General features: G+C 45.8%; 1 protein-coding gene across 1 annotated transcript in view; it reads right to left on the reverse strand.

Moving 5' to 3' along the window:
* Window positions 1-317: 317 nt before the first annotated feature.
* Window positions 318-26,408, reverse strand: part of LOC119455389 (cell division cycle protein 16 homolog) — a 46,748-nt gene continuing 20,657 nt past the window's right edge. Inside the window, exons 10-17 of the mRNA XM_037716788.2 lie at window positions 24,469-24,518; window positions 20,180-20,250; window positions 14,730-14,855; window positions 9,244-9,396; window positions 7,845-7,970; window positions 3,793-3,928; window positions 2,913-3,003; window positions 318-488 (exon numbers count right to left, since the gene is read on the reverse strand). Coding sequence (XP_037572716.1) covers window positions 367-488; window positions 2,913-3,003; window positions 3,793-3,928; window positions 7,845-7,970; window positions 9,244-9,396; window positions 14,730-14,855; window positions 20,180-20,250; window positions 24,469-24,518 — 875 coding nt within the window. The 3' untranslated portion in view covers window positions 318-366. The remainder of the gene's footprint in view (window positions 489-2,912; window positions 3,004-3,792; window positions 3,929-7,844; window positions 7,971-9,243; window positions 9,397-14,729; window positions 14,856-20,179; window positions 20,251-24,468; window positions 24,519-26,408) is intronic.

Here is a 26,408-nt window from a genome sequence, read left to right on the forward strand (position 1 = left end):
GGCTGCCCCGGGTTTCTTATGTGCCCCAACAGCATGGCACACGAGTGCTTTTGCGTTTTGTCCGCACTGGAATGAAGCAGCTTCCACCGTTCAGGAATCGAAACAGTTTTGTCAATGCAGAATTGTACAAAGTAAGCTAGGTTTTCATTGTATACAGGCTAATTACACTCCACATTTCAATGTGTTATGCACTCAGGATGCTTAATGCACTTTGACGCATCATGACTAGTGTTTTGGGACAGAAGTCCACCAATCAAGGTCTATGACGCTTTTTTGGGGGTCAGCAAAAATAAAAAGTATAACTTGACTGAATGAAGCACAGTCAAATGTATTAGATTTATGTACAGATGTCAACAACCATTCCTCCTAGTTTGTGCTGTCAATGTCGTAATCCTGAGACTGACAAGAAGTATTTGTCACATCCATGTCCAGTGCAGAGCTTCGCAGGCTGTCGCTTGAACAGTACTCGGGTAGTACTTCAGGCACACCTGTGGCACCAAAATTATGCATTAAGGAGAATCTGTAAACATCCCCATGACAAAAGGATGGATAGGCAAAAGCACACCTTCAACAAGTTCCTCTTAGACTTTTAGATGCTACACACACCTTCTCCCACGGCCCAGAAATGATTGTCATATAATGTCAAACTCGTGGTACATTTGGCTGGTTCCTACAGCCTTCCGACTGACTGCAACCATGCAGACCCGCTGTAGCTCGGAGCCAGAGAAAGTGGTCAAGCTAAACATGGAGCCACTCGCCAGAGCAATCGGAGGCCGGAAAAGGAAACATGTCAGCTTTTCTTCCGTTTTAAACAAACAAGGCGCGCTAAAGCACCCGCCACCTACTGTCAAGGCAGACACCACAGCAACAACGGAAACTGCAAGAGCCACGTGACTGGAACTCAGCCAGATCTTGGTCACACTTGGAAGGTTAAAGGTGACAGAACTTACGAGCGCTCTAATCTTGGAGCGCGGTGCTTTGAAAGAATAAGCTGAATGTATTGCGAACACTTGATTAGTAACGCATGCTGCCAGATTGCTCTGGAGTGCTCGAAAACGACCGGCTGAATGTACCACCAGAGAGATTGCTAGTGCCAATATAATGGGCCACCCATTACACTGGCGAAGTGCAAGTACACGTGCAAACATTTTCACTTATGGTACACGTCAAGACGATCACAAAGAGACTTCAAAAAAACTAGTTCACGTTACGTTAAGGGCACTGCAGCACTTGAACACAGTAAAAACACATTCATGTTCTGTAGACAATGCTACCACAAACGCGTGTCAAATATCAGTGGTGGTCCAGCCAGTTTAAGAATTGGAGCAATTTTTGAAGAAGGAAAAAAGCCATTTAGCTCGCGTGCCCAGGGCAGAAAACGTTGCAAACAGACTTTATTTGCCTATGTAAATAGCACTTGTAGACTACTAAGAATAGTTTTATGCAATCAGACATGATACAAAAGCGACTATAAATGCAGAAAAAAAATTTTGTGCAACAACAATGCCAATGGAGTGGACGCTCGATGTGCTTAGTCGCGCATTCCCAAGTGCCGATGCGTGAAATGCCCAGCCGCGGGCCCGAGGAGTCGACGCTCTACGCGCTTAGTCACACAGTCTTAAGTCCCGATGCGCGAAATGCCTAGCCGCAGGCCCGAAGAGTCGAAGCTCGATGTGCTTAGTCCCGCAGTCCCAAGTGCCAATGTGCGAAATGCCTAGTTGCGGGCTCGAGGAGTCGACGTTCGATGTGTTTAGTAGCGCAGTCCTAAGTGCCGATGCGCAAAATGCTATAGCTAGCCGCGGGCTCAAGGAGTCGACGATCGATGTGCTTAGTCACGAATTCCGAAACATCGAGTGCTTAAAGGCTTAACTGCATGTCCAATCAAGGATTCCGTGCGCGAAGCTTGGTCGTGAAGTTCGCGTCGCCGATGCTTGGAATGCTTTGCGGAGGGATCGGCCCCGCTACTGCGATGTCCGCGTAGGGTCGAAGGCAAAGGTGGCGCTTTGGCGCAAGTTGCACTTTGGTGGGCGCAGCAAGGCGCAGACAAGTAGAATTGTAGCAAAATGGCGCGAATGGCACAGTTGGACCACCACTGCAAATATTACTCTGCTGCCATGCATCAGAAAGCCCCCAATTTTGCATTACGCAGTAGAGTGCGTGCTCTCTCCTGTGACTTTCGAGGTTCCTTTCCTTTTGCCACCGTCAATGACATCATGGCCAACACAACAGCCCATAGATGCCAGGTGGCTGTCTGTTCACGACCATAAATCGCTCCCGTTCCGTGCCCCTCCCCCACCCCTCTAATCTTCTGTCAATGCTCCTTTGTCCCTCTCTGGCCACTCTGTCAGATGCCGACCTTGAAGGGTTACCAAAAGTGCACTAAAGAAAGACGAAAAAGTATGAAAGGAGCGCATTCGCAGGGCACTACTGTCAGCTCCGCTCAGAGGAACTCATGAGTTAAAGGGGGACTGGGCAAAGTAAACATGGCGCTCTTAACATGTTAGAAAAAAGTTTGGCGTGCAAACACAGATACAAGAGGGAAACGGACCACACAAACCTCCTTCTCGCATGTGTCTGCACACTCAACTTTCAGTGGTTCTAAGCTTAATATTTACGGTCATATTAGATTTCTGTCGAGAATTTCTTGGGGAACGTACTATTCCTTGAGAGGCATCCCACTTGACCAGCGTGTTGCTCAGGTTTCAAGAAAAGGCGTTTCAAGCCACTTTAACAACTGGGTATTGGCTGTGTACTGAGCTCGCTCACTGGAGAGCCGCCAAGTATGGTGGCATGCAGGCTGCGCGTCCCCTGGCACACTTGCTTTCCTTACGCCCTCAATGAAAATGGTGAGGGCTGGGTAGACCACTTCTATATAAACTGGAAGAAAACATCAGGAAGCTTCATTTGCATACCTTTGCAAGGCTGTAGCTCGTTCATCTGCTGCTCTATCGCTTGAGAGAGCATCGTGGTTGAGAATGCATCATCCCTCTGCAGACCTAAGGCCTGAAAACAAAGAAATGTAAAAAAAAAAGAAATTCTTACTTTATTGCTTTTCTCCTGCTTGAATTTGTTGCTCACTGCCTAATGATGCTGCTATTTTCCATTCTATCGGATGAAATTTGATTATGGAATGTGTTTGCATTTATAAAGTGTATTCCATTCTGTATTTTATAATCTTTTAATCTGAGATAGAAACCTCATTATTAAATGCCCTACAAAAGCCTGTAAACTGTGTACAATAAATATTTCAATAATTACAATAAAAATCATCACATCAGCCAATTTTGTTTACTGCAGGACGAAGGCCTCTCCTAACAATCTCCAATTACTCCTGTCTTGTGCAAGCTGACTCCAAGTTATGCTTGCAAATTTCCCAATTTCATCACCACACCTAATTCTCTGGCGTCCTCGACTGCGCTTCCTTGCTCTTGGCACTCATTTTGTAACTCTAATGGTCCACCAGTTATCTGCTTCCATGGCTTTATTATTACGCGGTATTATTACATGCTTTGTTGTGGCATTCCACAGCTTTAGTTCTTCCTCTTAATGCCAACTAGAATATCGGCTAATCCCTGTTTACTCTCCAATCCACTCTGCTGTATTCCCACCTCTTAACATTACACCTGCCATTTCTTGTTCCATTGTTTGCTGCGCGTTTCTTAAGTTCTTCCAAAACTTCGTTAACCTCCAATTTTGTGGTCCTTATGTTCCGTATGCTCCAGTTGTAGTAACGTGTGACATCAAAGAGACCAGTTCCTGCCGTTCTCAGCGTGTGCCAACACAATACCATACCTTGTGAAAGTAGTCGACTGCATGAGACCAGTTCCGCATTAGGCTGTGGACAAACCCAATGGCGGAAAGCGTTGAGGCATTTTTTGGATACAGGACCAGGGCCTGCTGGTGATACTCCAGGGCTCTGTTGTACTTCCTGTGTTTAATTAAAACAACCCTAATTTCAGACACAGTTAAAAAAAAAGGATAAATGCTAGCTTTAAACACACCTTCAATGAAGGTGTGGATCAAATCACAGGACTGCTGGCATTGGCACGCATCAAGCCAGTCCTTCTTAGCTCACCCTCACATGTTTTCCCTCGCACCCACAGCGAAGCGCAATCTTATCGAACTTCTACTTTATATGAAACCTAGGCTTCTTCCGAAACATGTCTTCGTGTGCTCATCGAGAAAAGATGGGACTTTTTCAATGCGAGCCCAGTGGCAGTTTTGGTTTTGTGCATTGTTCCGCACTATTGATCGGGTGCCATATTTAAAAGGGGCTCTCCTTGCACTGAGCTCCATTTTATTCTAATAAATTTTCGGTCTCTTTGAAGTTCAAATTAACAAGATTCTATTGTACTATTTTCGAGGGAAACCTCAGTGTTTCAGTGATGTAGACTATAGTTAACTGGCCATCTTGAAGTGTTAGTTGCAAGCGTAATAAATGCTTTCAGAGTGTACACATGGCTGTTCTCCACTGTTTCCTTGAGCTTGTACCGGACCACGGTTGATGGGCAGGTGTGCGGCAGCCGTGGTGCGTGGCGTGCCAAGGCGCCGTTGGAACTGCCCTTATCCCTACAGCGTCTGCGCTTAAAGGAAAAGGTACCCTAAATCGTGAAAAAGAAAAAAAGATTGTGCACCTTCTCCGCATTGCCAGCCTTGCGTGCCTCTCTCCCGTCTCCCTTCTACCCCTCCTATAGCAAGAGTGAACTGTGTCTACAATGCCGACGCACGTCTGCAAGAGCCAATGTTCTTAGACATACTTCAGTTTTACAGCTCCGCTCGAGAGGTAGTCAAAGTGACGGTCGCATGAACTAGTGGCACTGAGATCACGTCTTTCCTCCCTAATGCACTTCTGGCTTTGCTTCTGCTTTCACTTCAGGATTTATTACGGTGGTGCTGTTTCGTCCACTACTATCGTTGTCGTGTTGTTGGTGTCATGTGATGCATGGAGATTTTTTGCAGTGAAAAGCTTCGCGTGGAAGCATTTCTTTGTGTCATAACAGCAAAAAGCTTCTCATGCAGTCCTGTTTAGTACTCAGTTGTACCTGTGGCCAGGTGCACAGTGACGATGGTGGTATGTCACCACCACATTGGAAAGCTTTAAGAATGGGAACACATGCTCAAAACGTCTCACAGATAAGTTGAAATTGTGTGAATGTCATTTAGAGTAGAACTATATTTCGAAGTAGACTAGCATGTTATTGTTGATAACAAAGAACTGATTCCTTGTGGGAAGTGGACGCTGGTTCCGGGCGCAATTCTGCGACTTTGTTTCAGTCTTTGTGAGCCAAAGTTTGCCAAAAGAATGAGCTCAAGTGTCAGCGAGCACTCAGGTGGAAGTTTAACTGTAGTGAAAGCACTTGACCAGGTTCAAACTATGCAGATGTGTTTGGAACAATCAAGCTAAACAAATATGCGCTCCTAACTTTGTGTTCAGCAAGGTTAGCACCGTTACTTTCAATAAAATGGAGCTTCACGGTAGCTACAGCACGGCAGACACAGACAAAATGAATGTGTTAGCCAGCCAGCCAGCCATTTCGCTGCAAGATAGGGAGGTTGCACGGACGTGGCAGCCCTCACATGGGCAACCATGATGGAGCAAACGTGACCAAACAGGAAATCCCTCAGTGATTTGGCACACCACCGCATTGCGAAGCACTTCACGCGGACCGAGTGAGTGCCGCGGGAATGGGTGATGTATTATGAGTTTGCCGGTGCCGCGTGCGCAATTTGCTAACTATTAAATGCAAACGGCAACCCGTAAACGGTAGGAGAATGGGCGAACATGAAGGAGGGGAGAAGGGAGCTTGAACATACAGGAGTGGGGAGTTGGTGGGATTCCCTAGGGGATACGAAACTTTGAATGACAGAGAACCTTGCCTTGAGGTGTGGCTTCGCGGCAGCGCAGAGCACGCTGCCTGAAGTCAGACTTCAAGGCAAAATTCGCATATAACCTGCACCTCGACATTACTGTTAAATATTTTTGAAATTTTGGTGAGGGTTATATGTACAAAAGTACGGCGTATCTAAAACAGGGCGTGCAGGATGTGTACGTGCTAAGTTGCACTGACAGCCTTGCGCAGTCAAAGCAGCACTAGAAAAAGAGGGGCACACCAACCTGCCCCCCCCCCCCCCTCGCGCGCGCTTGATTGCGTTACCGCAAGCTCCCTCTGCTCTTCCTCGTTCCTCCTGCTCGCGCAGGAAGACAGCATTCATCAAACCATCATCCTTCTCAGCTCACCCTCCCACACTTACACTCGTACCCAAAGCATACAGCATGTGGGGCACGATGGGATCTTATTGCACTTGGACTTTATACGGAACAAGACATTGCTCCACTAGAACAGCCACTCTTGGTCATGTGACACGCGATTTGAGAGCAGCTTGTAATTCAACCATTGACCATCTACGTGCGCGGAAGTTTCCATTTATTGTCTCAGTGTTCCTTTGCAATGGCAGTAAAATTTCATTACATTGAAATCATGTCTAAAAACACTTCATTATATTGAGGTTCCAAATGCGTGGTGTTCTATGGACAAGAAGTTATAAAAAGTTCAATACTTTGTTATATCGAGGTTTAACTGAGCATATATGGTATACACCGTATTTACTTGAATCTAGGTCGACTCCGATTCTAAGCCGACCCCCCCAAAGTCCGAAGCCCGAAAAAAAAAAAAAACTCACCTCGAATGTAGGCTGAACAAAAAAGCAAGGACCGGGTTCACAAAATGAAAACAGCATTTATTGAATATGAACATGCCGAGCTTATTCTACGTCATCATCGCTGCTAGCGTTATCGCTATCATCCTTATCACTGCCATTTTCAAACAGTGCACTATATTCAGTACCATCAAGCGCATTAGAGATGCTGCACTTTTTGAAGGAGCGCACGATCAAAGTTCCTGGGTAAATGTCATCCTCCTTGCGATGCATGCAAAAAGCTTCTCCCGTTGCCTCTTCCAACAACCGACGTTTTTATCATCGATGCCCAAGTCCCGCCCGGCTTGAACGTCAGACGATGCCTCTACAGCTAGCACAACTGTTGGAAAGCGGCACCATAGTGGCATCACCTGTTTGGTGCCATTACAATAACGCCACGGCGCGCGCCGATACTACCGATACGACACAGGTCAAAATGGCGACATCGCTCGTGTACTTCAGTTGGCTACTAGCACGGCTAGTAGTGGCTGCGATACTGACTTTTCTAGATGGCGCTAACTATGCACCATATTTATCAGTTCGTTAAAAACTGTCTCGTTTTTCAAAATCCTCGAATCTAAGCCGACCCTAGAGTTTCGTATATGATTATTTTTAAAAAACTATCGGCCTAGATTTGAATAATTACAGTATATATATACACACACAAATATATATTGTATAACTAACGGTGGTCTGCATGCAGACCGTCAGTTGCACATCGCTGCTCGAAGAAGCAAGACGTGTGTCGAGTGAGCTTTGATTACTTTGCAATGTTGTGAATGCGGTTTAAATCATAGATCCGGGACATCAAAGAGGTGCGACATAATGCCCCTAACGCATCTGTCTCGAATTTACTGCTAAATTGCCACTGAATTTCGCACTATCAGGCATATTTTTCTAGTGGTTGGATAGATGCTTTCATGTAAGCTGCGCATGAAATACTTGATGTTCTCATATCTGACGTTCCTGCAGAGTTCTCACGTGAAGTCCTTGTTCTGTAAACTTGACAAAACTCACTGGAAAATTTATAGGCGTTGCAGCTGTACGCTTTTGATGATTGTGACGAAAGTAATGAAACTATATTTAGAATGGACCAAATTATTTGGCGCCTGAAGGGGATATGGATGTGAAAAAGATGGCAGCAGTACCTCAACTTTCGGCAGGTGTGCCCAAGGTTGTTCAGAAGGGGCTCCCATTTCTCAGGAAGGACACCATGGTCATTCGCTTGAAGCAAACTCAGTGCATTCTCGAAGTGTCGCTTGGCACTCGGGTACCTGCACAAAGTGAGCACCAACAGGCTGCTTGTAAGCATAGGTGAAGACTCCTACTAGGCAATGTTTCCAGCAATTGACTGATCGATTTATTGCGTTTAGTGTCTCAAAGCGACACAGAGTGTGTTGTTTCCAGTAAATGATTGGGTCTCAGATGAACAAAGAGCATGTCCATACATTGATGTTTCCAGTTAATAATCTACTGATCGATTTAACCGATTGGGTGCAATGTCTCAGAGCAACTTGGAGCATGTCCATAATGTGATGTTTCCAGATTGATTAGCTCAGACCACTTACAAGTTATAATGTAACCACTTACAGTGCAGGACCGGATATATTGAGGTCATTTGTGACTCCTGCTTATCTTCCCATAGAACTCAATGTACACGCATACTGCTTACAGTGGAGCCACGTGAGGTGAAATACTGGTTACAAAGTGGTTGCTGGAAAATCCCGAAGACAAGTGAGGCAGAGAGTGCGCTTTTCGACAGGGTGCACCAGCCAAGGGGAGAGTGAGGAAGGTGATGCAGAGGAGACACCGAACGAGCTAACAAACAAGGAACGTAAGGAAAAAAAAAAAGAAGGGAAAATATGGTGGCAGCATGCTGGCCCAGCAAGCACGCGGGGGTAGCGTACACGACGGAGAAGTAGCTAAAGTAGCTTTGTGCCCACCACAAGATCAGCAAAGTGTTTAATAAATGCAGTATCTCAAATGCCATAGAAGGAAAAAAAGAGATGGTTCTCAGGGCTGCTGATAGCGATAGAAAGGCCTTTGATAGCAACAGTAAGTGCTGCTCGTTCCACTTTAGCTTGGACATGACAAATTCTCTTTTGCAAGGTCAGAAAAAAAATCACCATTACTATCTCTTACTATAAAAAACTGGTGAGTGAACAACTGCATTTATAATTTCCTGAAGTGTGAAAATCAAACTAGTATAAGCTGAAGACACTGCAGTTTTCATTTTTGGTTGTGAAAATTGGGAGCACATTATAACCGAGTAAATATGAATTTCACATGCCATTGTTCTGGGAGTTGCGCCGCAGCATTCACAAAAAAATTTAATTACGGGGTTTTGCGTGCCAAAACCACGATCTGATTATGAGGCATGCCGTAGCGGGGGGTACGCCGTAACACATTTCGCCCCCATCAAAATGCGGCCACCGTGGCCGGGATTTGATCCCGCGACCTCGTGCTTAGCAGCCCAACACCATAACCATGGTGGGTAGCAGCATTCGAGCAGTATTCTGAATATAGAAGGAATGCAAGACAACATACTCTTGATTCTGGAAGGCCACCACACCCATTTCATGGAGTACAAATGGATCGTTGGGCGCGATTGCCAGTGCCTGGCTAAAAAAGCGCTCTGCCAGTTTCGTGTTGTTGGTCAGGCCATACTCAAGCCCAATGTACAGGAACGGGAGGTGGCACCTGGTGGTGGAGAAGTGCACAAGAATATTACACATCATGCACTATTAATGACGTAACAATCTCACAATTTCTATTGATAATGTGTTGCAAAAAGAAGCGACTACAAGCCTACAGTAAAGGCCATTTAGGAAAGGGCTATACATTATAAAAACAGTAAGAGCTACCTATAGTACCAATGTTAAGGGGGAGCCGCACTTACTCACCGTATTCGATTATAAGGCAGTCATGAGAAAAACAACTTAGGCATCCACACTAATTATAAGGCGATATAGAGTCGCCGACGAATTATTCAGACTCGGCGGGAATAGACCTCTCCTGGGGTACGTCACACTTCACCGGTGACCCTGGTTGGCAAAACACAGCCGCCGCCGGCTTTCTGCGTGGTGCTGTCGCGCAGTAGTTGGTGTAGGTGGGTGCCACGTGGACGCGTGTTTTTATTTACTTTATTTATTCTTTATTTTTACATGAACCTCCACAATTCTCTTGCCAGCCAGATTATCAGTAATGTGTGTATGAGAACATCGGCGTGTGGTAAACTGCATGATGAAAATGCGGCGACACTGGCCTTTTCTACTTGCCAACATGAACCACATGGTGGTGGTCTGCGATGGATTGTGCAATGAAGAATATTGGCTTTTCCATGGAAGTGTGCCACATCTGTTATGGTAAAGTGTGCAGCGAGAACAGCGACGATATCGGCTTACCTTTGCGTAGGGAAACAGACCACATTACCACAGAGAGAGTGAGTGAGTGAGTGTGTGAGTGAGTGTGTGTGTGTGCGTGGTGTACTACGCAATTAGCAATACATCTCGCTTACGAGACTGTGGACGTGTGTTGCATGTAATAAAACCAGTCGTAGCGATCAGGCGCCGATAGAACTTCAGGACCCGTAATTATTGAACAGATGAGAATGCAATTATTAGTGAGCGCATGTATTTTGGGGCCATCTGCGCTGTGTGCAGAAAAAAACATATGAAAAAATAATACCTTCGTTTGAGCATAATTTATCGACTGAAAGGTACTATGACTACAAATGAGCTCCTACGATGTTTTGACCACTGCCGAAGCTGCGTGTCTACATTTAACCACGGGGAATGCCCAAAAGTCAAACCACTGAAATTATCGTGATTTAACGCAGATCTCACGGGTCTTAAGTGAAATTGAATTTTCTTTTTTTTCTTTTTCGTTATTGGTGTATTCATCTTCATGGCACGAACTTAATGCCGTGATGATGCACATAAACATGCAAAAGTTGGGTCTTGATAAAGTTTAGAGCAGCAAAGGAGACAGCAGACAAAGCGAAGTTACCGCGCAACGGATTATGTACTTATGTAAAATTTTGCTTTGTACATTCACATGACCGAGACTAATAATTAAAATTAAACTATGGCATTTAACATCCCTAAGCTGCATAGCGGCTTATGGGGGTCAGTGTAATGAAAGGATCAAGATTAATTTTGTCCAGCTAGGGTATCTTACCCTAGGTGGACAACCCTAACTTATTACCCAAAGCAGGGTAATAAGTTACGCTGAGCCGCGGTGTAGTTGTAGACGAAGTTCATCTTGTATATTGTTTAAAGCTACAGTGTAAATGGGGCGGAAAACAGTGCAATCACGACAATGCAATACAAATTTGTCATCATCTGTGATAAAATGTTCGTTTTCGAGGAGTAATACATTGTTGTGGATGTTTGACCTACGGAAGAGACGCACTTTTACGAAATCACCACACGCTGACTTACCGGAACCATGCACTCGGCAACAACGCTACGTTGTTGTACCGGTAAAACGGGGATGATTATACTTCTTAAGCACAGTTTGTAAATGCTGTCACTTCAAAAAATAGCAATATGCCGGACTTCCAATCGCGGCAGTTGATATACAAGCAGCGCTCTTATTCAGAGAGGACAGGTCGCATGAATGTTTTTTGCCAACCAATGCCCGCTTCAGAGGCGTGGCAAAGGGGAGGGGCCCCCCCAGTGACATCACGCTGTTTGCAAACAGGGAGAGGTCTTTTGCCTGAAATACCGAATAATTGGAAGCCCCCGAAATAATTGGAATAATTTTTGCGAGTTATACGAGAATCTCGCCTTGAGGCGCGACTTTATGGCTGCACAACTTTTGCTTTTAATCTGACTTTACAGTGTCCGTTCTGCCGTGAAACGACATTCTGAGGTGAAATTTGCGCTGACGTGAGGTCATATCTCAAGGCGAAACTCGCATACAACCCGCACCCCACCTTTACCGTTAAATTTTTAAAATTCTCAGTGCGGGTAATACGTACAAAATATGGCACTGCTTCACCTACTAAGACATTAGTTGCTGCAATTTGAAGTCAGCTTCGCTGCAGTACAGCCATGTTATGCGGCGAAGCATACAGAACATATTGCAGTGAAGCATATCAAAATAAAAAGGAGGCACTGTCACGGGGCCACTGCTGGTGCTTGTGTGGCTACCCGACACTATCAGATCAAGTACACACACTGTACAGCCTCTTCATGCATTTGCACCACCCCAACCACCAGTTGGGAATCTCTCTGTGTGCTACTAATCTGGCTACGCGCCTAGAAACACAATTTCCAAACTACAAATCTCACCATGTAGCAAGCTTGGCAATGTATTTAGACCTCCACTCTAAGGTAGTTGAGTATCATCAGGATGATTCAAAGACAAATTGGGCTAAAGACCTGGCTTTAGAAGAAGCAAGGAAAATTTCAACACCAAGGAACCCAGACGTGCTCAACAACGAGAACTCCTGAAGAAGTTCCTTCCATGTAAGCACTGTAAATAGATTTTGATAAGCTCATTAACCAGCAGCAATTTTAATTTGCTTGTGGCAGCAATTTTCACTGCCACAAGGCCAAGTTGAAAGACATGTGCATGATGAAATTTTGGGCCAAAAAGAAGAACCGTGTGATTGGTGGTACTATAAGCATGGTGCCCACTGTTGGCTCGACTTGCGAAGAGATACCGGCCGATAACAGAGACTAATGTGTCCAGTTAGGTGCTCTTTTCAGTATCTGAAGGAATAATGACAGGCAGGAGGGTGCCGCTGCCCCCCGAACACGTCAAGCAGCTATCCTTCCTTCATGACAACATTAAATAACTGCAGTTATGACACTGTCAAGCAGAACTGTTGCACTAGAGAATTTTGTTGACCTCAAAGCATAACTTTCCGGTACATCATGTATTTGCTGTCCAATAAACTGGCCTATTTTTCTTGTACCTTTGGTTGGTGAAAAAAAACTGCATTTTTGCAAAACCAATGGTATTTGTATTTGAAACATATTTTTATAATATTGCATTCATTTCGCACTTGGTTTTCATTTTTCCAAATCGCTTCGAAATTGAAAATTTGATAATCGCACACCCATAGTTTTCACTTAAAACTGCCACAGGCCAGCTGAAAATTTGACATCCTCAGCGGCCTTTGATGTGTTCATTGCACCATAGCGCTGCCGACCGAAACTATCGGGGCAATCACTGGGGTCAGATGCATGCGCGCCCACCAGTTATGTTCTAATTATCCAGCCAAGGTGAATTTCACGATCGCAATAACAAAAGTCTTAGCTGATAAAGATGTATGGGCACTGACTGGGACCTTCAAACAGGATTGACTTAAATTGAATTACCCAAGTTGAATTAACAGACATCCACTGTAAAGATTTTGAGATTATCTTATACAGTATAGACCACTTATAACGTAACCGCTTATAGTGCAGGACCGGATATAGTACGGTCTTTTCAGACTCCCGTTAATTGTGCCATAGCACTCCATGTATACGCATACCGCTTACAGTGCAGCTTCGTGAGACGAAATAATGGTTATAATGTGGCTTCCACGGGAAAATCTCGCCGACAAGGGCGGTAGCGAGCACGCTTCTCAACGAGGTGCGCCCACCGATGGGAGAGGAGATCAACGAGGGCGATGCGGAGGAGGAGCATGAGACGTGGAGAATCCAAGGGCGATAAAATCGTCGCCGCGCGCCGTGTGTGCGAGCGCGCCTTCACGGAGAGCGAACGCACAACGGAGAGCAGACGTGACTTCCATTGCGCGAAAGGCCGTGGGGGTATGGGAGGGAGGGAAGGGGGACGACGCTGTGCTGCGGCACCAAATGCGTATCTTGCAACCGGGCTCAAGGAGAACTGGCGACGCAACCTCCCACGCGAACGGAGCAAAGTGGGAAGGCAGCGCGGGAGGGAGGGAGGGAGGGGAGCGGCTTCTACTCTGCCAACAAATGCGTTCGCGCCTGTGCCAGCTGTTGGTGGTCACGCGCACCGTATCTTGCAAGCAATCTCCACACGGCTCTGACCTTTGTATGCGCTGTGCTTACGCCACTCAGTTTCCGTTAAAGCAATAGACCGCACAAACCTTCAGCTCACTACGGCGGCCGCGTTTTGACAGTGGTTGTCTGCGGTCATCGAGTCGATTCATGTTTGCTTGTGCGCGTTGACACCACGCTTGTTAATTCAGTTAGTAAGCGAATGTGTCAAGTTTATGCAGCCTATAAAACTACTGTCCCTACTCCTTATAGCTCTCTACTAATTTGCTATCGCAATTGATGCTTCGCCTTTCGGGCGAAACTGAAACATCTTTTTTTTAATTTTGCCTGCTTCATGCGAAGATCGTGGGTACTTGGACATTAACCTTTCAATGTTCGTAAATTTAAACGGATGCAAAACTCCCAGTCGCACGCTTTGATTCTCGGATATGCACGGCTGCTTGGTCTACATGTTTTGCATACGTGCAGGGCTTGAAAATCGTTTTGGTTATAGTGCAGTACTGCTTATAGTGCAGATATTCACGACTCCGGCAACTTACGTTATAAGCCGTGTACACTGTAAAGGTTTTTTAATGTGCAGCTAAATCTAAGCACACAAGCAATTTTGCCTTTCGGTCACACTGGAACGCAACCGTTGCCACCAGGATTCAAACCAGACTGTCCTTGGGTGCAGAATGCCATGACCACTTAGGCAGCCACGAGTTCTAACAGTTCACACACACAGAGGTAAGAAATGAACCTCCAGACACTTGCCTGACAAAAAGTTTAAGCTATGGAAAGTATTTTAAATTGTTTAAAGTGGGTTGCTTAGCAACAAGGTTTGCATGCAAGTGCTCTGATATGTACAGTGCGATCCAAAAGTAACAGTTGAAGTAAAGAGTCCTAATCTCAAAATTTCAGATGCAGAGCAAGACACGATCGTCATAGGAATTCTCATAGAAAGTCAAAGGTAAGGACAGAGAGAGGGCCACGATGGAGACTTCGAAGCTCGGCGCGCAAAAGCTGTCTGTAGAGCACAAAGATGCTAAGAAAAATGACGGCAGCTCTTACCCTTTTATCAGCTGAAGTGCCTTGAAGTAAGCTGCCATGGCCTGGTCATGCTCGCTTTCCATGGCAAAGGAGTGGCCGTACATAAGCCAGGCAGGCCCGAACACTTGGTCCAGCACAGTGGCCTTGCTGTTGAAAAGTGAACAAGAATGCATGGCAAAACACGTGTAAACGCATAAAAGGTGGGAAAGAAAACATCCTTAGGCAGAGAGTAGCTGCTATGCTTATGCAAAGAAAAGTAAAAGACCCTCTCCCCCATTGCATTGTCACCGTAAACGGACAATAAAGAGAAATATTAGGTTAAGCTGTATTAATAAATTACACTGCTGCAGCAGGAAGTGCCCACCACGCAACCCCCCCCCCCCCTCCCCTTAGACACGGCCCCCTCATAGTAAAGGAGACTAACCTTCGAAGGCCATGTTCTTGTGTGTCAGTGGCACCGGAAAAATGTCACGGCCGCCATGTTTTTGAACATTAACTTTAGCAAAAGGTCAAGGAGGCTTGGTAAGCTATAAATAAAAGATGCAAAAGTGGTAACGCTGCCCCAAATGTTTCACACCAGCTTGCAGTGAGGTTGTGGATTTTGACAGTGTGCACACCGGACCATTTCATTGTTTATTGGTACAAGAGAAAGAGGACAGACAGGAAAGACTTGTTTATTGATAGGAAAGACAGAGAGGTCAACCTGAGCTAGTGCGCTCTAGTCTGCTGCTCTGCACTGGGGAAGAGGGAAGGGGAGTGAAAGTACAGGGATGGATGATGATGATAATAATAAGAGAAATAATTACTGCTTATGAACATTAGACGGTGGCCACAGTAAAGCCGCTCGTATAGTTTCGTGTCCTGCAGAAGCTTCAGCAGCGCTTTAGTTGCCTGCATTGAAGTTGCAGTGTCAGTCCATGCGCCGAAAATAGCATCCTCCGACAGTGGTTGCCTGTCAACACTGGCTCGGAAATTATCCAACATCCTTCACACTGACCGCATTGCATTCTAAAAAAAACAAAAAGTACCCAGCCCCCCCCCCCCCCCAATGTTTAGGAAACACTTAACATATCAAAACAACCTAAATGCGGAAAAAAGAAAATACCAACTTTGAAACCCATGGCGCTACAACTGATGTACCATGGGAGAGGGATGGGTGCATAATTCAAGAAACAAAAGTACTTTGGCCTTCATTTCCTTCCCTAGTAATCAACTTTTTCCCACCGACTGAATGAAATGCAGTTTTGAAAGGCCACTTTGCCAGTGTAAAGTGGTTTATTATTACTTTTTAGGTGCCTATTTAACTGGCTGCTGCATTAAGACTGCATTACCATCTGATTTTTCAAGGCCAGCGATGTACAGCCTACCACAACAGTTTATGAACCACGCAAACATGTTATGGCAATTTTTGTTAGCATCCCCTTCTAAGTGGGTCAGTGAGAAATGGTCACCTAGTCCGCTTGAGCTAATCATGTTCTACTACATCTGTTGCAGTTTAGCATCTTGCCTATCTCTCTTTGATTCTCTCTTCATTAACGACCTCTACTATCTCTATCCTGTAGTTACCTATGTCTGTAATATTCTACCAATCTCTTATCTGCTTTTTTTCTCTTGCTTATCTCGGTTGCGGACCACTTACCACTTCCATCAGCTTTGATTCCCAGTGCTTCTGGAAAGCGGACACTCCCTATGGTCATTGCTGGGTGAATACTATCTTGGTATTCCACTACGATGTGCCGAGATGTCTCGGGACTTTTGTTGCAGCAGACACATGCCTCCCCCTGTTGCAAACATTTGCTCTGGTATGTTTTGTCCTCAGGCAGCCAGCTTGGGCCTCAAGTAGGAAGGCACTGCCCATTGCATGCCAAATGGTCTCTCTGCGACACTTTCGGTGCGTCAGCTGGCATCAAGAGCAGTGCTAGGCTGAAAATGTGTTCTCTTGCTGCTCTTCAACGTGTCAATTTTCGTGCTCAGCACGAGGCTTTTTCCATTGTTTTCTCTTTGTCCCGCAGTGTTCTCTTCAGCAGTTGTCATTTCAGAAGTGGCAGCACCGTTAATATGGTTTTCAATGTGCTGCCAAGGGAGGCAGGCGTGTAAGTACATAACACACTCATGAACGTTTGGCACTGGTGACCGACAAATAGTTCTCCAGTGGCGGGAGACCTATGTGCAGTCTCAACCCGTGACAACGAAATCCCGAGGCACCGAAATTCTCGCCGCAACGAAATATTTTCGGATACCCGGCGGACAGCTGTAGGAGTGAATGCATTGCATATCTTGCGACAACAAAACTTTTTGTGACAGCAATTCCACATTAACAAAATTTTCTGAAACGGCACTCCACATATTATCTACTCATGTAACACTAACAGTGTCCAAAAACTGCTCAAATGCATTGGTTGTGCCCTTAAATTGTGTAAACTACCAACTCAGTGTGCTTGCGTGGCTGCCGCCATTTTTGTTGAAAAAAAAAAAAAACAGCAGTGGAGCAGTTGCACTAGGCAACAGTGATGATGATGATTGTGGTTATCCTTTGCAATGGGCGAGTATGGAACAGTGACCTAACTGTAAATGTAATATAAATTTTAAAAAAGGAAGCAAAAGAAGATAAAATAAAGTGGAGGCTATCTTGCAGTGGGCACATTTATATCCTGTGTGCCATACAGTAGCGCACCCAGGATCTCTGCCAGGGGGGGGTTGACAGTTTGCCAGTACCATCTAAACAGCACTAATTTCGATTTCTTCACGGGAAATTGTCAAAAAAATGCGCTTTTTGCGAGTGTGCAGACGATTGCGCGTCTTACATCTTAGTTGCAATACTCAAATGCTTAAGAAAAAAAAAGGGGGTTAAACAAAAGGGGGGGTTAAGTCGGCCTCAGGGGGGGGTTCCAACCCCCGAATCCCCCCCCGTCGGTGCGCCACTGGTGCCATACGGCATGGGCTAACGCAGAGCAAAACACCAGCGTGGAATCTATACTCGCTGAGTAGCCAAATCCACATTCACACTTGAAGACTTCGATGACACTTTGTGCTTTGTGTACCGCGCACATAATCGTGTGTGCATGTGCGCAGCTTCATCAATGTGTGTGGTTGGTGCTAGGGTGCATCAGCTGTGTGTGCGCCAATCGGACAGTCTGCTTTGCCAGCCTGCTAAGATGCCGCCTCCAGCAAAAAAGCAGAAATTTTTGACGCTGCAAGATAAGGTTGCAAGGATTCATAAGGTTGGCCAAGCTCATAAGCACCCTGTCTACATTGCCAGTGAGCCGCTGATCATGCGCTGATCCCATGACACTGGAGGAAAATTCGCCCGAACGCACACTCGATGACAGTGCTGCCATCACTGACCAACACATGGAGTGAACTTTGCGACGGGGAAAACGAAGTTCCAGGTAGCGCCAGCGCCGACAAGTTCATTCGCCCGGATGAAGACGATGTTGTACACAGAGAGATAATCGACCCGGCCATCAGAAGTAACATGCGAGAAGCTGGTTGCACCGAGGACCACTAAGCACCAAAACATCAAAAGAAGACGAACCCGCAGGATGTGTTAGACGTCTTCGACACGATTGATTTCTTTTTCGGCGAGCATGACAACAATGTGGCAATGGACCACTTTTTGCAGTGTGAAGGCAGAGCTGTCAAGTTGCTGCAAGGCAAGGCTCGGCAAAGTAAGCTTACTGACTTCTGGCAATAAATTCTTGTTTTGCAAACCATTTCCCTGTCTCTTCCGTTTCATTCTTGCGCGAAATTTCATCAAAAGCTCGCTTCCCCCGGTGACTTCGTTATTGCGGGTTTCGAATGTTTAATCAATAAAATGAAGCACTTCATAGAGTGGGGCAGTCATTTTTGATATGTATGTCTAGCATGTAAACTGAAGTAGGTGCAGCTGAAATTACATATTGATTCTGACGTATTGGTGTGCATTTATAACTACTTAATAATGTTATAACTATAACATTATAACTACAGTAGAACCTTGTTGATACGCTCCTGTTTCGTACAATTTTTCCGGCAGCAACCTTTGCAACCAAAAATGCAAAAGAGTAGGCAATACAGTTATGCTTCTTTTTTTACCGATCAATATGTTCCCACAAAACACAATCTTTTGGCTTCAACGTTCAGCATATCGCTAAACTGCGATCGTATGATAGCTTTCTCGGCCGCTAGATCTCATGTAAACAAGAAAAGGCGCTAGGCAGGGGCGATCGAGAGTGGTATGTGCCCGCAACGGCAGCTTCCTTGCAGTACTTGCCCACCCATGCCATGTTAAAGTGCCGCCATACAGCTGGTTCCTTATTCCGGCACCAGAAACTCTTCTCGCCGGTCATCGCCTACGGCCATTCACAGCTATTGCCACCAACCGTTTGCGATAAGCATCTTCGCATCTTCACCTACCTGTTTCACAGTGCATGCGGCGTAGGAAGCGTGCTGCACGCTTTTAACAGGTGATAACCCAAACGTGCCACCATTCCCAGCTGCAGGCAGCACCAAGTGAACATCACATCTCGCTCTGGCCGCATCGTAATTCCGGTGTAGCCCACCAGCTTGATTTTCTTTCAGTTTCCCATCGTCGTGCTAAAACGACAATGCTTGGGCCCAACGAGTCGCTCAGGTACTACGAGCTCGACGCATGTCAGCGTCTCGTGCTGCAACAATTCTTGCCGATGGGCATGTCGGAACGTCCCGCCAAAATGCTCCACCCGAAGAAGCTGCCGACCCAGGCAGAATTCGAGGAGTGCGAACGTAAGCTTGCCGTAGCCGCAGAAACGACAACGCGTGTCTCGGGCCACCTGGGTCCCACCCCATCGGTGCACATTGGCGTCTCATGCTGCAACGATTCGCGCAACGCTTCACGTTACGCTGATGTCAACTACAGTTGAGTTTGCCGAATATTTTTGTGACTTTGGATGATACGTTTTCCTGGTCAGTACGTTTTTTTACATTTTTTTCCGAAACATATGAACGAGGTTCTACTTATTTGCTACCTCAACAACGGCTGACATTTTTTTAGACTTTCTGCGCAGCTCAGGAGCACCGTTGGGTTTTTGTACAAGATTACTTTATGCTGTTTTCCTGTAATTATTTTAGTTTAAGCAAATGGACACAAACTGGTCCAACTTGTATGAATTACCATTTTCTTGCTCCACAGTTGAAACTGTACTGAACCGTTTCTGCTGAATAAGAATGAAAAACTTTCAGTTCGACAGTCTGTTTCCACCCTCCCAACAAGGACTAACCAAGCCCAATGCTGCTTAGCGTTATTGATCTCATGAGAATTAGTGCACTCCACGTGGCACTACCAATGGCTGTCACCTTAATGTCACTAGAAGCTTACTAGTCCTAAGTAGTTCAAGGTACAATAAGGCATTTAAGCTATACCTGTAAGTCTACTGTGGATTCATGTGGGACTGCAGGAGCTCTTTTACTGAACCCTGTATTATTAAAAGGACAAAGGCAAAGAGCATACTCACCTAAGGTAACGCCTTGCGGAACCTGCCTTGCCTATTAGGTAATAGTAGCACCCGACAGCAAACCACGATATCTAGTGTGGAGGGGAGAATCATAGAGATTAAACATTAAAGCTCATTACAGAGACAGATGGTTCCAACTCTATGCACACAGATGCCAGAACCTGTTTTAGCAGAAACTTATGCCTTGCTTAGCATCAGGTAAAATATGCCTTATGAATAAATAACTTTTCATAGGTTCAAAGAACAAAACACATAGGAATGACATTAGAGCTTCTAAACAAAGTAGAAATATAATACGCACCCAATTTTTAGCAAGAAAAAAGTAGTATGTCCCTGATTTTGGGAAAAAGATGAAAACCGTCAACTTTACCTTCACAAAATGAAAATTTATTTAGGCCTAATGACCACCGTCATCCCTTTCAGACAACACTTTATCACTGTCTATGAAGAACAGCATGTGATTCTCCGTATAGTCCAAAGTGTGTCTAACATTCTGCACTTGTCAACTACTCCGAGAACTAGTATGTATTGCAAACAGGACTGTGGCCCACACCTAGGCTAACCACTTCATTAGTTCGTCCTGCAATGCATGCAATTTTGCAAAATACCAAAAACATGTGACGGGACTTGTTACATAATATTTTGTCACCTCCTCCAATTCCAAACTTGCAAGCCAGTTCTGCGCATCCCCCCCCCCCCTTCTAAATGCAGGAAAATCTTAGTTTTGGACAAGAAAATCCAAATTTAGAGCAGTTTAACTGAGAAGAAAGCTTACTTTTTTAACAGAAAACAAAAAGATGTGAACTTTTAGAGCAACTATTTAGAATTAACCCCAACAATATGACACAGTTACAAACCATTAAACTTCAGTGCAATTATGCCTTTGTGTCAGTTGACAAAGCTGTGCACAAGTGACCAATGAATTCTAGAGAAACCCATAAGGTGTGGTCAATTTGTACCAACCTGCAAAGCAGGTCGATCTAAATGCTTAAAATATTATTGCGACAGCAATTACATCGACACTCAAAGAGGATTACTGCCGTCGGCGTCGCCGTCACCGTGAGGTTCCGTATGACATCAACGGCAATGAAATCGTCGCCTCGCGCCGGACGCTGTTTGTGCGAGTGAAAGGGCGCGAGGGACGCGCGCTTTCACAGGGAGCAAACGCACGGCGGAGAACAAACGCACGTTCTGCGCCGTGCTGCCTGAAGGGCTGCAGAATTAAGCGTCTCTTTCCTCCTTTGCAATCACAATGTATATAGAGCAAACGTGACTTCTTCCGTCGCGCGAAAGGCCGTGGGGGGACGGGAGGGAGGGAGGGGAGGCGACGTTTAGGTGCGGCACCAAATGCGTATTTATGTAAAAACGTTGCAGGCGAGAAGGTGGTAAAGAATTCCGACGCTGCTCGATGAGTTTCACGTTCTGATCTCTTCGAAAACCTCCGAGCCGCCCCCAGAGGCCCTGGCAATAGTCACCAACGCCACGTGTGTTCGGTGCGAACGCGGGCAGAACGTCGACGACGTCGACAACAGTTCTGCGCATTGCTGGTGCTGCTGCATGTCCAAGTTTATGCAGCTGATAAAACTACTATACTTACTCCGTATAGCTCTCTACTAAGTTGCTATCGCAAATGATGCTTCCCCTTTCGGGTGAAACTGCGACATTTTTTTATAGGACCAAGCAAAGAAGAATAAATTTGACATAAAAACTGCAATCAAATTTTTTATTTGTACTCCAAAGCGCTCTTGCAGATGACTAGCCCAAACATATTTATATACCAAACAGCTCTTCCACCTGAGGAGCATCTGACTACACCAGATACATATAAGGCCAGACCTGCTCTTGCATATAACTATAAGATAGCTAGCAGCTTATACATGAATAGTGCAGACGTCACTAAGATGACATCAATGCACTGCCTTTATCAACATTTTCTTTTCGCGTTCCCAAACTTTTTTAAGTGTGCGCTAAAGGCTTGCATTTCCTTTCGTTAAGAGCCACTTTCTACCTTGTTCATGTCTTTTTGTTTCACACCTGAGTTCATATTTCCTCGGCACTAGTGAGCAATGCCTTGCTGGCCGGCACTTGGTCCTCTAAAGCTCTTTTCTGCTTCAAGAGTGGTCTGCCCTAAGGCAGGCTCTTCGGTTGCCTTCTGCTTGTTTGTGCTTTCTTCAGCGCTCAATCCTGTGTGCACACTTCCCATGAGACTGCTTCACACTCCTCAAAAGGTCAAGGCTGAGAAGCGCCTTAGTTGCATCACCATTGTAGCGCTGAAGGAGACTCTTAACAAGGCACCTTTCATTATTGCTAGCAATGCTCAGCAAGCTCCATCCATCCAGATGCTTAATTTTACTGAAGCCCCATTCTAGGTCAGCGTTGCTGTGGGCTGGAGAAAGAGCTTTTACGAGTTATGAAGTTTTATTTGTCATTTCCAATAGCAATGCTCAAAAGGCAGATAGAGGGCACCATACATCTTTTGGCGATGCGACAGGATTGCTTGTGCTCTTTTGAACGCCAGCGGTCCATGAGTCGTGAGCGGTCCGCGACAAGAAGAAAAAGTGGCGGCAGTTGCTGAGCGCATTGGACTGTTGCTAGAAGAAACGCGTTTGAAGGCAGCGGCACCACAGGCAGCAAATGACACCATATGGCAGCCGTTTCATGCTTACGTCTAGTCTTAATTACATGAGAGCCAGCATATTTTTTCTTGAAACGCACAGCCAGCTGTCACTACTAATTGGCTGACACATGCCATAACCTTTTATGGACTGCTCAGAAATGGTGAAACAGAGTATTTATGTCAATAGTAATGTATTGTAAACTATCTTTAATTTGACTATGGCTAATTTGATTTTTCGGTTAATTTGATCCCAAACAAAGGTCCCGGCAAGCACATGTACATTTCCATGGGCCAACACATGTTATTTCGATCCTGAAATTGGCCCTCGCAGGCTAATTTGAACTTAACTGAACAGCATGAACGTACCTGATCCCAATGGTGACCCAAACTGACCCTAAGGCTGCGGTGTCTGTCTTAACTGGCAGCGCTATGACAGTGAGTGGATCGATAATATGCACAGAGAATTTCCGTGGCCAGCGCCGGCGTCGGCGTGAGGTTCCGTATAATGTTCAAGTGTGATAAGATGGCGGCCGCGTGCCATTTATGCTGTAGCTGTGATAGAAAGCATACGAGGCTAAGTCGCGAAGGATGGTTGCTTGATGAGTAGCGCCTTCTCACGTGCGCAAAGTATTCCCAATTCGGAGCAGGTGTGTGTCAGCGCAGGTGCGATATGCACGATAAACGACAATTTGGCAGAGCATGTGGCAGGATTTATTTCACGGTGCAGTCCGGCACAATTGGCGCAGCACTTCCACCACTGCATTAGATTTCTACTTCTTTTAGAAGCTGCAATGTAATTTCTACATTTCTTTTCTACTTTGGACCCACAAAAGCTTGGTGCCGAAGGATTCAAGGTCATGTTATAATCCAGCAAATACAGTCGCCGACCGATAATTTGTACTCGATGGGGACCGCCAAAACATCTGAATAATCGGGAGTCTGAAATACGGAATTTGCCTAAAAATAAGCAATTTTTTTTCCACAAGTGGCCGAAAAAGGTGGCTGTAGTTGGCGCCAATTTCAATTCACTCGAAAGTGGAGAGGGGGCGCGCTTGCACAGGATTTTATGGTAGACAGGTATATGAAATAAGGATAGTAATTTTATCGCCCATATAAACTTGTAAACATTCACTTGCTAATTAAACTAACAAGCATGGTCTCCCAAATGCACGGGCAACAAACACATTTCACTCAATAAGCGCGGGCGCTCACTGTTAAAACACTGGCGCGAAGAAGAGCAGCAGCAGCAGCGAGCAAATTGACCTTTGTGCTGCCTCTCGCTTCAATGCGATTGAAGCGGCATACAAAGCTATCAGCCTTAGGTGCACCTAGACTCTGAACTCATCGCAGATCGTTTTCAAGATGGGGCCTCCGCGGCTGTGCTTAGTCGCGCCAGACACAGCCGCCGCAGGAGTAGACCCCCTCCGTGCCTTACGCACATGTGGAAGACGGCGCGCTTCCTCCCTGCCTTTCTTAGTTGCAAGCACGAGATCAAGCCACCACCCTCGCCTCACCCTAGCACGCTTTCACTTGCAATTACAACATACCACGTGTGGCCACAGTGTTTCACACTTGAACTTAATGTGGAACATCACACGGTGATGCCGACAGCGGAAATGTGCCTGGAGTGTCCATATAATTGCTATCGCAATAAAAAAAAAAGTGCACTTACAGCATTTTCGGGATACATATCCACAAGCTTGTGGGCCAGGTGGAACAGGTCTGTCAAATACAAACCACAGAAGGTTAGTCATTATAAAATTACTGCAAACAGTGATGTGATGATTAAACGTTGGCTACAAGGCTTACCATTACCAAGGACCGCACAACGAGTGGTGAAACAAAAAATGAAAGGCTTAAAACCACTTGCAACAAATGATTGAAGACCTTGATTGACAAACTTTGAGAGTAGGTTTGAGGATCAATATGTGGAACCCTGCACACAAAGAAAAGCTTGCTCCTTTGAGGCTTATCACGTCCTCAAACAATAACCGCCATCTATCTTGCATGCCACTCCTTTCTGTAATGCGTGCGCCCGGTATTCCTAGGTCACGAACGACGTGCATGTTATCAGTGTGACATAGCATTCTTGGCAGAAAAGTAGACAGTGCAGAGTTTTCAAGAAAGGAAACGCAAGCAAGACAGATGATGTTTATTGTTTGGTCACAGGATACGCCCCAAAGGGTGAAAGCTTCTTTTTTAGAGAGTAAGGTAAAGTTAAATAGTCTGCCATAAGGACAACATATAGTGATTGGTTGTTAGCCTCTAGAAGGTGTTCAAGAGTACATATATCTAGACAATCGGTTCTCAAAGTGGGTTCCGCAGGCCCCTGTTCGGGGTTCCGCGAGCAACTGATAAATTTTCCGTGGTCCCGCGCTCGCCAATTAAGTGGTTAAAGGTGTGCTCTATCCACAGAACTTCCATTACCCATGCCCTAGTGTCGAAAAGCACATCACAGCGCGTAACGGCAGTGCGTGAACTGCGCAATAAATCTGCGAGCAACTTGTAACCACCCAACCTTCGAAAACGGGCAGCGCGCCTAAGCTTTCACACTTGAACCTCGGAGGCCGTAACTTACCAACATGCGCATTTCTCCCGTTTGTAGATAGGGTAGGTGCCAATAGCGTGCGCACTGACGTATACGTCAGAGGAATAAAAAAATTAATGCGCGGAGCACCACAAATGCGGGCCCAGAAAGAGCAAAAACTGTGCTAGCGTCCAAAAACGAAGCGGCGCAGTCCGCATCTCCATGGTCCTCAGCGGCAATCGTACGCGATACGTGACTGACAGCAACGCTGGAATGCTTTGTGCTTATTTGTGCCCTCAAAGCCCTTATTGTTGCATTAATTACCGCGTGTAACACCGCGTTGGCGGCTAGCCGCGTGCTTCCATAAGTGCATAGTCGCCATCTGTGATCATGTCGATAGCCACCACAGTTTCGTCCGCAGCGGTTGCGGCAAACAGTAGTTTCGTTTTGACTCTGTGCGCGCGTCGGCTGCGTGCCTTCATAACTGCGTAGTCACCATCCACAATCGTGTCGATAGCGACTGCGGATTCGTCCATACTTGTTGCAGCAAATGGTAGTTTAGTTTTCACTTGGTGGGTGCGTCGGCCGCCTGCCTTCTGAACCGCAAGGTCGCCGTCCATGATCGCGTCGATAACGGCCGCGGTTTCGTCAGCAGCGGTTGCGGCAAGCAGTAGTTGCGCTTTGACTCAGTGCAAAAATGTCATAAATTAAGAGCACAGGCTACATCATGATGGACGGACGATTTGCTGGCGACCAGCTCCCTAGCGAAAAATTAACCAGATGTGTGCGCGGTAGTGAAAAGCGTGTCTGCAGATGAAGACGCGCGCCGCGGCTGTGCTGCGAAGGATGTTGCGAGGCCTTCGCCGCTGCTAGCCCTTAATCAGTCATGAGATGACAAGAACTTCAGCTTGCTCACTGCTTTTGTGCAAAATAGAAACAAGATTTGCTGATGCACTCAGTAAATAAAAACGTGTTGACATAGTAAGCAGTTATTTATTGTTTTCTTGATACTCTGGATAATTCGACATTAGTTTAATAGGACATTTTAATTCGGTTAATTCGGGGGGGGGGGGGGGGGGGGTCCT

The sequence above is a fragment of the Dermacentor silvarum genome, chromosome 6 (assembly GCF_013339745.2).
Source record: "Dermacentor silvarum isolate Dsil-2018 chromosome 6, BIME_Dsil_1.4, whole genome shotgun sequence".
Classification (NCBI taxonomy): Eukaryota; Metazoa; Arthropoda; class Arachnida; order Ixodida; family Ixodidae; genus Dermacentor; species Dermacentor silvarum.